The sequence below is a fragment of the Phyllostomus discolor genome, chromosome 1 (assembly GCF_004126475.2).
Source record: "Phyllostomus discolor isolate MPI-MPIP mPhyDis1 chromosome 1, mPhyDis1.pri.v3, whole genome shotgun sequence".
NCBI classification, from domain to species: domain Eukaryota; kingdom Metazoa; phylum Chordata; class Mammalia; order Chiroptera; family Phyllostomidae; genus Phyllostomus; species Phyllostomus discolor.
The window spans coordinates 188975171-188989949 of record NC_040903.2 but is presented as its reverse complement, the minus strand read 5'-3'; the positions used below and the strand labels follow the sequence as shown (position 1 = coordinate 188989949).

The window sequence follows — 14779 nt, the reverse complement described above, 5'->3', positions numbered from 1 at the left end:
CTCTGACGCACTTCCCCCTTGGGCCCGACTAAAGAGAGGTCTGCAGAGTTCCAGGACTAACTCTAGGCAGAGCATCTGATCTCCCTACCACGCCCTCCACCCTCAGAGGAAACTCCAAACATTTTAAATAGAGAACCTGCTCCTTGCCTTTTCCTGAGTCAAGTCCTCTCAACATCGGTGAAGCCTTTTGTTCCAAGGAACTTGGGGTTGTTTTGAAGCTGCCATTGAGAATTTACCAGGTGTCAGGCATCACAACTCATTCTTTCTTTTCCTTCTCTCAATCATCATATAAATTAGATTTTTATGTTTTTCCCACTCTACAGAGGAAGATCAAAGAGGCCAGGAAAGTGCTCAAGGGTAAACAGCTGGTGGGTGGTTGAGCTGAAAACCCAACGCAGGCCAGACTGCGCTGACTCCAAGCCTGCGCTTCATTCTGCCGTGGGCTCTTCTGGTCTCCCTCATTCCTAGTCTCTGTCCCGTCTGCAGAAAAAAGTCCTGGGCCCTGAACACCGCTTCCAGAGGACAGAGTTGAAGAGTGAGGGATTCTGGGCGAAGGATACAAGGCTGGGCCTGGGCACCTGTAGAATTCAGAAGAGACCCAGAGGAGATCAGCACCCTCCTGTCTGAAATGCACTCAGCTCAGGTAAGGAGCTCTGGGGGTTAGTGTAAATCTCTCTCTAAAAGGAACCCCAGCCAGTAGGGAAGCGACTTCTCTTCGTCTGAAAGCCCACAAACCTCCTCATCTCCACCATTCATTTGTCACCATTTGTAGCAGATATTGAAGGTAAATTATGAGGGTTTTGTCTTATCTCTTTAACTGGAGTATAAAGCCTTAGGGAGATCCGCAGTCCAGAGAGACTAGGCCTCAGGGTGAGGTTTGAACCTTTTGCTACTTACTAGTTATGTGATGTTGGGCAAGTAACTTAAACTTTCTGAGCCGTAGTCTTCTCATTTGTTACATGGGAACATAAATAGTACTTGCCTTGTGAGATTGTTGTGAGGATTAAATGAAACAGTGCAGAGAAAGGATTTACAAGCAACTGCTGAGTGAATAGCGGTCATCTCCTCCTCTACCTAGTTATCATCTGAGAGCGAACATCTTCATATTATCTTGTCTCTGGTAGGGACTTAAAGCATTATTGTTTTTCAGCATTAAGGGGGCATTCTCACACAGAGATAAGTGCACGAGGGCACGAAGCATTCTCAAAGAAGAGTGTCTTATGAAAGAACAAATGTAATGTCACGTCAGAATAATTTTAAGGTGAAAATAACTAAAGAAGCTATCAATAATTTTCTCCCTTGAATGGTGTTTTAGACCAAGATAGGGTGAGAAGGGCAGAGGGAGGGACGGGGTCAGGCTGACACAAACCTGCAGATACCAGCGGTAGCAATATGGCAAACATTTAGAGACCCCCAGGACTACCTAGGAACACAGGAAAGGACTCTCCCTTAGGGACACAGGTATGGACCTACATAATGAGTCAGGTGATCTGACCTGGGTTCCTATAAGTGTGAATCTGAAGAACTTGTTTAAGTTTCCTTAAATGTAGAATGAGGATAAAATCATCAAAGAGTTTGATGTGGAAATGAATCATAACCTGGCCACGTAAGTGCTTTGTTAACTGTAAAAGCTAATGTCAGCCTAGGGTGGCAGTTCTCTTAGTGAGGAAGTACAGAGAGATCAGTGTGTGAAACTGCCTGGACAGAGAGAATAAAAATATGCAGAAGTGTAAAAAGGAGGAAAAAAGGGGAGAATGCAGTGATCCTAGTAAATTGGACAACATTGGCAATTCCCCGAAAGCTGCCTGAACTACTTACAGAAGTTCCTTTCCTGGCTGTAACTCCCAATAAAGGAGGGGGTTGAATAGGGACAATACCATTCCTTTCTCTGGTTGGCTCCTCAGATCAAGTAATAACATGTGAAAGAAGCCCATTCTCTCTCTGCACCAAAGCTGGGGTCTGTGTTTTTTCTAAGTACCGTTAAAACAATGTGCATCACTCATGCATTAGTTGAGGTGGGTCTAAGGAACAGCATGAGACATTTCTAGTAACTTTCCTTGACATAAACAAAGAGCCCGAAAATGCTAAATATCTTTACAAGAAGAAGAAAAACCTTCAGTCAATTTTTTTGAATTCTAAACTCTGTGAAATTAGATGATATTATTAGACTCTATGGCCTCTTAAGCCATGTCTGTCTATATACGCTATTTTCTTTTTGACCTCATTTCTGGGAACATTATACTGTCTGATCTGTTATTAATATTATCTTATTCTGCGCCAGAAGAGTTAAGGAAGCTGCATTTCCAGAATTGCCTCTGAGTCATTTGTGAAATTGCAGATTACAATTTGCCACCATTTCTAACACTTCCTTAGCATTTTCTTTTTCAACTGAGTATTCGCATTCATGCCAGTGACCTCCAGGGGCTGGTTTCTTTTCCAGCTCAAGAGAGAATCACTTCAGTCAGAGCTGGGTAAAGACACTATGGATAGGAACAAATATTCTTCATATTGTTTCATTTAAAATGGATCGAAAACTAGAAACTCAGGGTGTACACGTTAGTACCTTCAAGGAGCATATGGCAGGACAAAAAGTTTACTTGTACACTTGCAAACATAAAAGACAAATGAGGGTGACATATAAGGAATGGCTGCATATTCTGGCTGCCAGGTGGTTCATTTCAACTGCAGGTCAGAGTAACCTCGTCCTGTGGTCTGAGCACCCAGGTATCAGGTTAGGCCTGCCTTCCAGCTTATGTCCTTGGTCACCTTACCGCGGGCTCCAGTCAAACACATGTCAGTAAAGAATAAAGTTATGTAAATATGCACACGGGTGGCCATGCCTAGACCAGAACTTTGCAAAATTTCCTTCAGCAATATCTGGGTTCTTCAGGACAAATACGCTCAGTTTACCCAACAAATAAGAAAAGCATCACAGGGTAATGGTGGAGAATGCAAGAACTTTCTTGGAAGTTTTTCACTCTGCCACATGCACATGGGTGACCTTACAAAAGAAATGTCATCCCCAGGCCTCAATTTCCCCATCTGTAAAGCAGGGACAGCCATGTAGGGAAGTTATGAGGACTGAATGAAATGAAAACAAACCCACCTATGCCAGCCCCCTCCTGTGGTGCCTGGGCTGTGACACCACATGAGCATTAGGTCCATTTTCATTCCCATAAAAAGACACGATCCTGAAGAACTCTACCCCTATTCAGTTTTCAAGTAGCAAATTCTATTTTATGAACCCACATTTGTGAGTAGCTGAGATAATCTCTGACATACTGCATTGGTAATCTCACCTTTCTTATTTATCGCCACTGAATAAAGGTGTTACTGCAGGTTCAACAAATCTTTCTCTTTTATAAATTTCATAAGTCAGGGTTTCATTTCTCAGATTCACTTAATATGCACATAATATGAAGGTCGAGCCTGATGCTCTTATACTCTGAGCAGGTAAGAGCACCCCAAGATGCACATCTTTCCACTTGTCCTCAGGCTCAGAGGAGAAAGACTGTCAACCCAGAGCCACCTATAGCACTGTGCTGTTCTAGCCATTTGTAGGAACCCTCCCTCCTCTCTACTTTCTCACATCAGCTTTTGCTTTCTTGCCTCCTGCAGGAGTTTGTGTTGCCTCTTGGTAGTTTCCTTGCCACAGGAAATCTCTCCCCTTTCCCTTTGATTTTTTCCAAGCCTTTAACGGGAGTTTGTTGAATGCCTGGTTGAACTAGTGGGTGCTCTGAGCACTTTGCTACTGAAGGGGATGCTAGAGATACAAGACTGCACAGTGCAATCCCAGTGCAGGCAGTGCTGGCCGGCAGGATGAGCACCGCGGTGGAGGCTGGGTGCACACTGCACTGGGCTACCATGGTCTTTACTTCACTCAGACTCTCAGCTTTGGGACGGCAAGCCATCACTAGAAGAGAAGGGGTGAGGTGAGAAGATGAGGAAGGTACGCCCTGATGGAGAGAGGCCTTCCTCTCCCCTACAGTGAAACATACCTGTCCTGCACTGACCTCCTGTGCTTTCCCAGGTGACATTTAGCTCATCCTACAAGCTCTCTCTAGTGTAATCATAAATGCTAGTAAATTAATATTACCCATCATATACAACATGATTGAATTTTAACAACCCAATGATTTAACATCAAAGGATGATGGAATGGAGATGACTTCAGTCCTTGTCATAGGGTACTTTGGGGAGAGGCAGACCTTTAGATGTCATACCATGTGGGTGCTTCCTTAGGCAGGTCATGGGTGAGGTGGCAACGAGATGGAGACCCTGCTGAGCACTGACGCGTCCTCCACACTAGATTTCAGGGTGCCTTTTGGTCTAGTCATTGGCATTAACTATATCAAGAATTCCCTCTTAATTTTCATTATGGTTCACTGCATTAAATCAAAGATTCTATCCCTAAGGTACCTTTGTTTTTCTCCATCCACAGGGTGAGTCAGAAAGAAATGTACTCACTCCCATTCATTCTCTTTGCTTAATGTTTCCTGCAGTGAGGTTTCCTTGTAGAACAAACAGCTTCTGTGGGTGTTTGAGGGTCTTTAAAAAGAGAACGTGCTGTGCCCTTCTGGAGGGAACGTGAGTGGAGCACCTTCTGGAGGGAGCCTCACAGCAGACATGGAGCTCTAGTTCTGGGGTTGCGCAGAAGCTTTTCTCACAAGTGGTAGGAGGCTTTGGGGCAGTGTTTGTCTGCAGGAAATAGAGTATCCTGATATCCAAGCCAGCTTCATTTCCCATTGATTACAGTCATATTATGGCAGAAAAGTCTTGGGCTCTGGCCTGGGTTCAATTCCCTATTAGCCACTGACTGGTCATTTCATCAAGCGTAAAATGGGAACAGTTAATAATGTAATCTACTTCATAGACTTGTTATGTATAAAATGCGATATGTATTAAGTGGAGCAACTACCTAATAAGTGGTAGCTGTCTATGAAAGCATTGTTGCTACTGAGTGCCTTTCTTATCATGGGTGACTGATAGAAGACCTGTGAGCCTCAGTTTCCTGACCTGAAAAGTGGGTTCAATAGTATCTCAGAGTGGAGTTCACAGAGCTGCCATGAGGGTTAAATGAGATGCTGTGCAAGCATTTAGCACAGTCTCTGGCATGACACAGACACTCGATAGATGTCAGTTTTCTTCACCCTCATGTCGTCTTGGCCTGTTGGCTCATGACTGAAATTCCTTCATAGCAATTTCCATTCCTGATGCATCTTGTTAACAAGTAAGTACTACCAAGTGGAACTAATCTCTTTAACCATTATTTAAGATTTTTCTCTGGGTGGAGTTGGGCAAAGGGGGAAAAAATTGGGGCAACTGTAATAGAATAAATGATTAAAAAAATAAAGTAGAAAAAAAGGAAAAGAAAGATTTTTCTCCTTATGATGGAAAGAAGAAAGCAGTATATGGGTACCGGGTACCTGGAGAGACATGCAGGAGAGGGAGCAGGCACACTGAGGTTGGCACGGATAAGTATCCTGTCCTCTACAGTTCTCCGCGGGGTGGATCTGGTCAGCTAACACGGTCTCCTTCCTATCCAAACTAACTTCTCTGCCTCAGGAATCCAGAAACTCTGCATTACGACTTGAGAGTCTCAGCTTAAATAAAAATCATAGGGGGGTGGAGTAGAGAATTTTTGATAACCTCGTTTGTAGGCGGCTCTCCGTATTTGGAGCTTGCCTCCATCACCTGTGGACCTCACTGGTAGAAACCAAGAGCACACCAGAGATGGCCTATGGGAAATCTGCTACTTTCCTTTTACTTTTCACCGTCAACGGCTGCCCTAATGCCAGTTACTTCTCAATAACTACCTAGTATGGTCCTGGTCTACACACTGTGGTCTACTGCCCAGAGAGTTCACTTTGGGAACCCCGCGAAGTCGGGGGTTGGGGGGACTGGAGCTGCCACCAGGGGGCGTTGGCCTGCGAAATGAGCTTGATGAAAGCACAGCCAGGGAAAGGAGGCACCGCCACAGGAAAGGCAAGGATTCCCGCCCCCCCCCCCCGCCCCCCCGGGGTGCTTCCTTACAGTAGGTGAGTTTGAGGAGGTTCCTAGGCTCTTTGATGTAAGGCTTTCCCAGCTGGTCCCTGAGAGCTGCGAACCCATTCCCTCCACCTCCCGACCGTTGCCATGTGGCTTGGCCTCTCCAGGGGGACGAGGCTGCTCTTGTGCTGGGGCAAATTCCAAGCCTCTCTATTTTAACCATTAGATTCTCAGCGTCAGACTTATGCAGTTAATGACATCGGCGCATCCAACCCCTCTCAGGTCCACATGGGCCAAGGTCTAGGGACGTGATCCTCAAAGTGCGGGTCCCCAGACCGGCAGCAACAGTTTCAGCATCACCCGGGACCTGGTTAGAAATGCACTTTCTCAGGCCTGCCTCAGACCTCCTAAATCCGAGACAGGACGAAGGGCTCCCTCCGTACATTGCTACCTCCACAGGTGACTGTGAGGCACTGGGACAGCCCCTTCTTCCTTCTCGCCCACGTGAGATCAGGAGTCCGGGACCACCAAAGACCTCCCAGCCACCGGCTTGGTGGTCACGTGGGCTCTCGGATTTTCCCTCTGCGCCTCCCTCTCCCGGGTCTTTAAAAGGAAGAAGCGGCTCCTTGTTAAGTCACTACCGCTCATTGCAGTGTCCCCGGCTGCTGGACGTTTTGACACCCACTCTCCGGCTCCTGCTGCGAGGGCCACCTATAGAAACTTGCTGGGAAGAGGAGATGGCTAAAGAGGGATCCTCTGGGGCTGCGACTGGCATCCGGTGCTGCGGGTAGGCTGGCGTTCCGTGTCTGGGCTGCGCGAGGCGCGCTCGCTCTCCGCGGCTGGTGGCCTGCAGCCAGGTGCGGAGCATAGAACTACTCCGGGGGAAAACACTTGTCTGCATTTTAGAGATTGCTAGGCGAGTAAGGTAAGTGCCCCTTCGCTGAAGATGCGATTGAATTGTCTGATTTTCTGTTTGAAATCCTGCAGTGGGAAACGAGTAACAGTGAGAATAAGGCACCCCCTGACCCCAGTGCAACTGATTTGAAAACTGGAAACAAATTTCATGCCCTGATGAAATAGTTTCTTCCCAAACGCCGGCAAGTTAACTTAATTAATTAGTCTGTGCCTGTAAGCTCTGGGTTGATGGTGCTGATAATACACGTCTTTTTTAAAAGAAAACACTGGTCTAGATTTTTCTCTCTGGCTTTCCCGACAGTGGTGAAATGTTGGCAGTAGGAGAGTTGAAGAAGCCTCTTCAAGCTGGAGTTTTGTGGGTGCGGGAGGATGTGCGTGTGTCAGGCAGCTGACTAGTGTTTTAAAATGTGTGACCTGGTTGGTATTCCTTTTCCTTAGGAAAGAGTCAATTGGCTTCTCCTGGGCTGACCCAGCGAAATTAAGTTCTGGGCTGTTTTATTTGCTGAGAAGGGACCCAGCAGATGTTCCTTAACACTTTGTGTCACTGTTCGTGCCTAATTCACATTGAAGTATAGGATTAAGTCAAGGGAATGTTAATTTTGTGAAAAACAGAGTTTTGGATTTGCGTGGGTTAGAGTAGGAAAATAAGTTTGGCTGAATTTTACCAGCTTTTTACAAAGTAACTTTATGGCACACAACACTTTGGAAAGATTTTGTCATATTTTATTATATTTCTGATATTTACATGGACATTCCAGTAATGTAATTTTCACTTTTGTTATAAGTTTCTGAACTCACAGTGGCTATTTTCTTTTGTGCGTGGGGAAGGATATTTGTTGTTTAAAAAGTGAACGTGTGAGAAAAGAAAGGTTTGTGCTGTGAGCATTGAAAAAGTGCATGCACTGTGGCTGGGAAAGAGCATCACACACTCCTGTCCCTCTTCTTCCTGCAGAAAGTCAGCATGTTTCTGCATACAGTGTAGAGGAGGGAAAATGTAAGGGTTCCATTTTATGTTAAAGCATTCTTTACGGTTGAATTACTGAAAATTCTTATTTTAAAAGCAGCCAGTTTTCCTGTAACACTTAAGGTATATAAGTCTCTGAAATCAATTAAAAACATATTTGGGATATTTCATAATGTTTTTGAGGGACTTCAATGAATCTGAACACCTTTTATCTTTTTCAAAGTTTATTTATAATATGGAAAAGGCAAAATTTAGTAGTAAATTCAACCCTTAAAAATATAATTAGCATTTAACAGATATTGATATATCTGTCCATTTTTAATAATAAGACTGCAGTTTTCTATCAATGTGTATCCAACAGGTAATGACTCAAATACATATTATGATAATTTTAGTTTGTGTTCTAAGTCATTTTACATGTCTATAAATATATAATAAAATAATTATATAAAATACCAAAGGCTGAACATGAATCACTTACTGGTAACTTTGATAATTAAATCTAGAACTCTTGAGGAATTACATGTAGAACCCTTGAGGAATGTGTACGTACTTGAATATTAGACTTTAAAAATCAGTGCTTAGCACACTGTTTTAGACATAATAGCATTTTTATAACAGCAGGCTTATTGCAGCATAAGTTACATACAGTAAAACCTAGCCTCTTTAGCCGGGCCACTCTGTGAATTCTGAGAGTTGCATGCAGTTATATAATCACTCCCATAATCAAGATGTAGAACAATTCCATCAACCACCCCCCCCCACCCCCCACCTCAAGTCACTTTTGAGCCCTTGTAACCAACCCTCTCTACCCATTACCAACACCTGGAACCCACTTAACTTATCTGTTCACTTTATAGCTTTGCTCTTCGGTGTTTTTTCACTTAGAAATAGGTGTCTTCCTTCCCTTTTCTCAAAAGAAAGTCTCCGTTCCCCCATTCAGGGGTGAGGAGGTGAGTCAGGTTGTGCTGTCTTGTTTTGATCCTGTATAAATCGAGGCAAAGACAGAACTATTTTGCAAAGGGGAGACTAGAGACTTGGACTAAGTGTGAACTTCATATTGGGTGAATAGATTTCATTCTTAGCAAGTTTGGATTCCATTGCAGTTAAAGTCTTTGGTTATAATGTGTATCATAGTTATCCAAACTAAAATACAAGGCCATTTAACATGTATTTGTTATTTATATAATGTTAATAGAACATATTGTTCCTTTATAATCTTAATACTTTTGTTATACTTGAGATTGAGAAAGTTTCCTGAAATTACTTATTACCAAATACTGAGGAGCAAAAGAGTGAAAATGAGAATTTGTAGACATTTAAAATAAAATATAGAGTGATTGTGACTGCTTAAGTTAAAATACTTTTCCTTAATAGGAGGCATGTCTTGCCCAATTTATTTGTAGATGTTAGGGTTTCTTCATTTTTGTTTTCATGCTCTGAAATCTAGATTTTCCTGCAGGACATAGATGCAAAATCTTTTGCAACCTAATATTATTGTTTAACACCTTATTCAATTCCGTAAACAGGAGTCTGTTATTGCTAGTCACTCACAATAAAGATTTGTCAGATGATGTCTTCTTTGTTTTTTCTTTGTGCTGTGAAGAACAAGAGCCTGTATTTTAAATACGCACTTACCTTTCGGAGAACTACAGTGGCAGGACCTGGGATATGCAGAGAGGCAAGTGTATGAGGCTCCAGCAGACTGGACAGTTGGCATTTGCAACTGGAACTGTTACAGCTCTTAATAATTAGGGACCTTGAGTAAAGAATCTTTGTGCGGGTGCATTGAGAACAGACAGGAGAAGTGTGGGTCACTTGGAAAGACAGATTACTGGACTTGTCTGTGGTTCCTCAAACAGGACGGTAGCCTGTTGTCGGTAAATGTTTTGTATCTGTCAAACCAAGGACTAGCAGTGGTGGTGGGGGGGGGAGTTGAGTGTGTTCAGTGTAAGTTCTGCTTTGGTCATGTCCTCTTGAATCTCTTTACCCACAGCTCCCTCCCACCCTGCCCCAAATGAATGTTTGAAGGTGGTTTAGTTTCCTAAGAGTGGAGCATTGCCTCTGACTGTTGGTTTCAAGAAGGAACAGAGACTGGCTGGTGAGAAAAGATTGATGGACTCTTTCTTTACACCCCTTCCTTAGCATGTGATAACCCTAAGCCTGAGGCTCTGTCCTCTTCCCCTATTCAAGCCCTCAAAATTCTGTTTCCTCCCTAGCTCAGTAAGCTCCAATGGGGAGTTTACTAGGGGAATTAGGGTTTTCTCATTTTGGAAGATACATATTCTTAAGAGTTACATGCTAATCAATTTTTTAAAAATATTTTATTTATTTATTTTTAGAGAGGGAAGGGAGAGAGATAGAGAGAGAGGGAGAGAGAGAGAGAGAGAGAGAGAGAGAGGGAGAGAAACACCAATGTGCGGTTGCTGAGGGTCATGGCCTGCAACCCAGACATGTACCCTGGCCTGGAATCAAACCTGCAACACTTTGGTTCACAGCCCGTGCTCAATCCACTGACCTATGCCAGCCAGGGCGCTAATCAATTATTAATGGTTAGTTCTATGGTGATTTTGGAGTGTTTTTTCTTTTTTCCTATTTTAAATTGACAGTACTAATATTTTGCTTTGGAAAAGACACATTTAAGGCCAATGACTGGTGAACAACCACTTACACACATCAAGGATGCTTGACACTTAAGAAATATTTTGTCTCTTTCCCACAGAACTCCTTCTAGAATCTGTGAATGTGAATTTATGACTTCTGTGGGGCACACAGATATGGGGTGTCTGAACTGAGTGCCTGGGCAAGTGTGATGGACAGGCTCGAGAATGCAGCATAAGGAGAATGTGGCATTTTGTGCTCCACACAGTGCTAACTGGTGGCAATGGATTGCAAGTAGAAATTAAAGAAAAATAGAAGGCAAAATCTTCATGGTGGCCACAAGGCATTTTAATCTAAATTGTATAGAAATTCTGCCCTACACTCAGGGCTATCCAGGGCATGCCAATTGCCTTCATCCTCTTAGATGTGTAATAATTCCTTACACAGTGTGTTCACATGCATCATTTCACTTCATCTCCAAGCACTGTGAACAGGTACAGTCCATATTAGGTTCCCATTTCTGCTGAAGAAGATGTGGAAATGGAAGCTCAGGGAGTTTACAGGATTCACCCAAGATCACTTGGCTTTGTCGGGCGGAGCTGGAACTCGGACTCCGTGTATTGCTCTGTCCACTGAGCCAGAATATGTGTCAAAACAGGCCTGGTGGTGACCACTTTCTTATTCTTTAACTAGACTTGATGGGTACTTTCATAAAATCAGTCTCCTCTTTCTGGAGTGTCTTCTAAGGCCTGCCTTTTTCTTCTCCAAGGAGTCACTATCAGTATTCAGAATGGGAAAAATTTCATCTTAAGATCTGTGATATGTTTCCCAGCCAGTACGACAGACTACTATGTATAATCCCATGTGTACAAGAAGCTTTCCTACTGGATGCAGATGTGACCCGAGAGGGCCCGACACAGGTGTGTGTGCTGGGGCAGTGGGAGAGCAGCCTGGACGGAAGACAAGGGCTGCTCCTCACACAGGATATGTGCCAGCCATTGTTGGCTATGATGACTTATTTAAGATAATCAACATGCAAAGAAATGATTAATTGGGTGAAGGGGACAAAGGGGGAAAAATTGGGACGACTGTAATAGCATAATCAGTTAAAATATATTAAAAAAAGAAGTGATTCTTAGAATCCAGATGTCCAGGTACATGTTCTTTAGTTGCCCAGGTGAAACTCCACACCCACCAGGCCCAGCAATGAAACTGTTTAGAGACTGTGTTCCTTGTTGTACCAGATGTTGTAGCCCCTGAGGCAATGTTTGGATGTTCAAACGTGTGTGGGGAAAATCCTGTTCTATAATATTAAAGGAACTTGATTTTTAAAAAATTTTTTTCTTCAACCAGTTTATATTGCTGTTTTAGAGTAGGACTACTTAAATGATCACACAGGTTTTTAACAAATTTACTTTCGGTTTTATAGACCTTCGGTGGAGAAGACTTCCCTTTCGCTTCCTGTTCTCCAGTCTCCCAGGTCTACTGCAGTGATTTCAGTCCATTGCCCCTTGTTGAGTCTTAAGAAGAAAACTTATTTTCTTTGGCTACCAAGTTACTAATTATCGAAGACTCCACTGACAAATAGTTAGTTGTCACGATCCTGGATATATCTAAAAGATATCCAGCAAAAAAACAACATAGCCTTTTAATCACTGTCCAGTTACCCGCCCTCTCACAGAAATTATCGTGGTAGAGGGAAGTGTGAGTTCTAGAGAGGTTGATTGGGGTATATTTGTGCAATCCAAATTTTCTAAGCAATGTCACCCTGGTACCTGATTGCCTGGATGAATCCTGGCATTTGCCATTTGGTAGTGTGTGTCTGACAGGTCATTTCAGAATCTCTGGGTTGAGAATGAAAATTTCACTTACAGGTGAAAATGAGGGACCAGATTGATTTTCTGCTTCTGGGAGAGATGTCATATTCATTTTAAATTGTGTGATTACTTTCCAGTCAGATAATGGGATGTGTTATTTCAAGTTTGTGAATTTCCATGCTACTATTTATCACTTTGTGTCAGTAGAAGCTTTATGTTTTTAAGAGGCTTAATGAAAAGAAAAGATAGAAGTTGTTTTCTGACAGTTTGGTGTATTGGCGTTGCTGAAATATTTATGTGAAAATGATAAATACAGGGTTTTTTTTTGGGGGGGGGCGGAATTTTACATTTGAATTGAGACAACATGAAATTCAGAAATACCTTCATTGACTAGAGTGTTCAAAGAATGGTTGTTTATGTGATTACGGATGGGTTATTACAACGCTGAGGCTGTAAGTTTTCAGTGGGACCTTGGATAGACCTGTGGCTGGACCACACTCCATGCATGTTCTCATCCACACTGCCAGCCTCTGTTAGGGCCAGAAATCACAGCATCCTCTTCCTCCTGCATTGTGCCCACAGCACCCTCTACTAAGAAAATTTATCATTGGCTCATTTTAAATACTGCAGGTGGTTTATCCTAGCAGGGTTGTCCAACCTGTGGCCCTTGGGTGGAACGAAACCCAGGATGGCTGTGAATGTGGCCCAACACAAAATTGTAAATTTACTTAAGACACTATAAGAGCCCTGGCTGATATAGCTCAGTGGATTGAGTGCAGGCTGGAAACCAAAGGGTTGCCAGTTCAATTCCCAGTTAGGGCACATGCCTGGGTTGCAGGCCAGGTCCCCAGGGCAGGCCACGTGAGAGGCAGCCACACACTGATGTTTCTTTCCTGCTCTTTCTCCCTCCCTTCCCCTCTCTCTAAAAATAAATAAATAAAACCTTAAAAAAGTTTTTTTTTTAAAAAAGACACTTTTTTAATGTATTTAAAAAAAGACACTATGAGACTTTTGTGATTACGTGTCACAGTGTATTTAATGTGTGGCCCAAGACAACTCTTCCTCTTCCAGTATGGTGCAGAGATGCCAAAAGGTTGGGCACCCCTGTAAGAGCATATATTGAAGGGTGCCTTAGAAGCTGAGAGTCAGTAAATTGATAACTGACACAGTTACATTGGTGTGTCGATTCCTTGTTCTTTATTACCAGCTACTCACAGTGTATTGAATATCTGTTAATGCTGGCCCAGCTCATTGATCTGCTCTTTCAGGATTTTCCAGTTTATTCTGGGTTATTTTTCTGTAACAACTTTATCTATTTCCAGGTTTAAAAAAATCAGTCATTTTTTTATATAATCCCGTGCATTTTAATTTTAAAAAGCATTTTCTAGTAAGTCCCTTGGTAAAAATATTGTGGTTAACAATGGCAACAAAAGCAATGAAGAAGTGAATGAAGTAGAAAATGAGAATTCCATGCCTCACGTTCCCGTCCCTCTGAGGTTAATATTGTCATGCATAGCTTTCAGGATGTATTTCTAAGCTCATACCAATGTGTGTGTTTAATAATAATGTTTAAACATTTTTTATAGTTATTCCTGTGTCTCTACCTAACTTAGAAATGCCTTTTGTTACTCTTTACAGCCATTACACCTGCCCATGAGACTGAAAACATTGTAGAGTCCCTTGGTGGCTCTTCTCACAAGGAGTTTTCTCAGATGTTGCCTATTCAAGACATGGATATAAAAAACTCACCATCTACCCTTAACTCTCCTGCCTCCTACAATTGCAGTCAGTCCATGCTTCCCCTGGAGCACGGCCCCATATATATACCTTCTTCCTACGTAGAGAGCCACCATGAATATTCAACCATGACTTTCTATAGCCCTGCTGTGATGAATTACAGTATTCCCAGCAGTGTCAGTAACTCAGAAGGTGGACCTGGTCGACAGACCGCAAGCCCAACTGTGTTGTGGCCAACTTCTGGACACCTCTCTCCTTTAGCAATCCACCGCCAGCCTTCACTTCTATATGCAGAACCTCAAAAGAGTCCTTGGCGTGAAGCAAGATCACTAGACCACACCTTACCTGTAAACAGGTAAATGTAGTCTTCATCATCATTCATGGACATTATTCAGATCACTTTGTGATTGAGTGAAAAGAAAGATAAGTGTTATACAGGGTTTTCATTAGTTGCATAGAATACTTAGAGCACTTAAAACATGGTATTCTCAAATATTTATTCTGCTATTGGAGTTCTCATTGGAAGTCACGCTCGTGGATCTGTGCTGTGGAGAGGACTCACTGTTAGGACTGCCGTCTTTAGACAGTAATAAGAGTGAATGAACTTAACTCACTTCTGATGAAGTTGAGTTTGAAAAATAAATTTTTACTTTACTTTCAATTTGGATCCTTATTTTGTAAGTGAGATCATAATTTAGTGTTCATGACAAATTGTGTGCAGGATAAAATAACGGTGGTAGTATTATAACTTCAATGA

The 14779-nt window shown here is 42.7% G+C and overlaps 1 protein-coding gene across 1 annotated transcript in view; it reads left to right on the top strand.

Annotated features, from left to right (window-relative positions):
- The first annotated feature begins 471 nt into the window (after positions 1-471).
- Positions 472-14779, top strand: part of ESR2 (estrogen receptor 2) — a 60431-nt gene continuing 46123 nt past the window's right edge. The window contains exons 1-2 of the mRNA XM_028507276.2: positions 472-643; positions 13924-14377. Coding sequence (XP_028363077.1) covers positions 13998-14377 — 380 coding nt within the window. The 5' untranslated portion in view covers positions 472-643; positions 13924-13997. The remainder of the gene's footprint in view (positions 644-13923; positions 14378-14779) is intronic.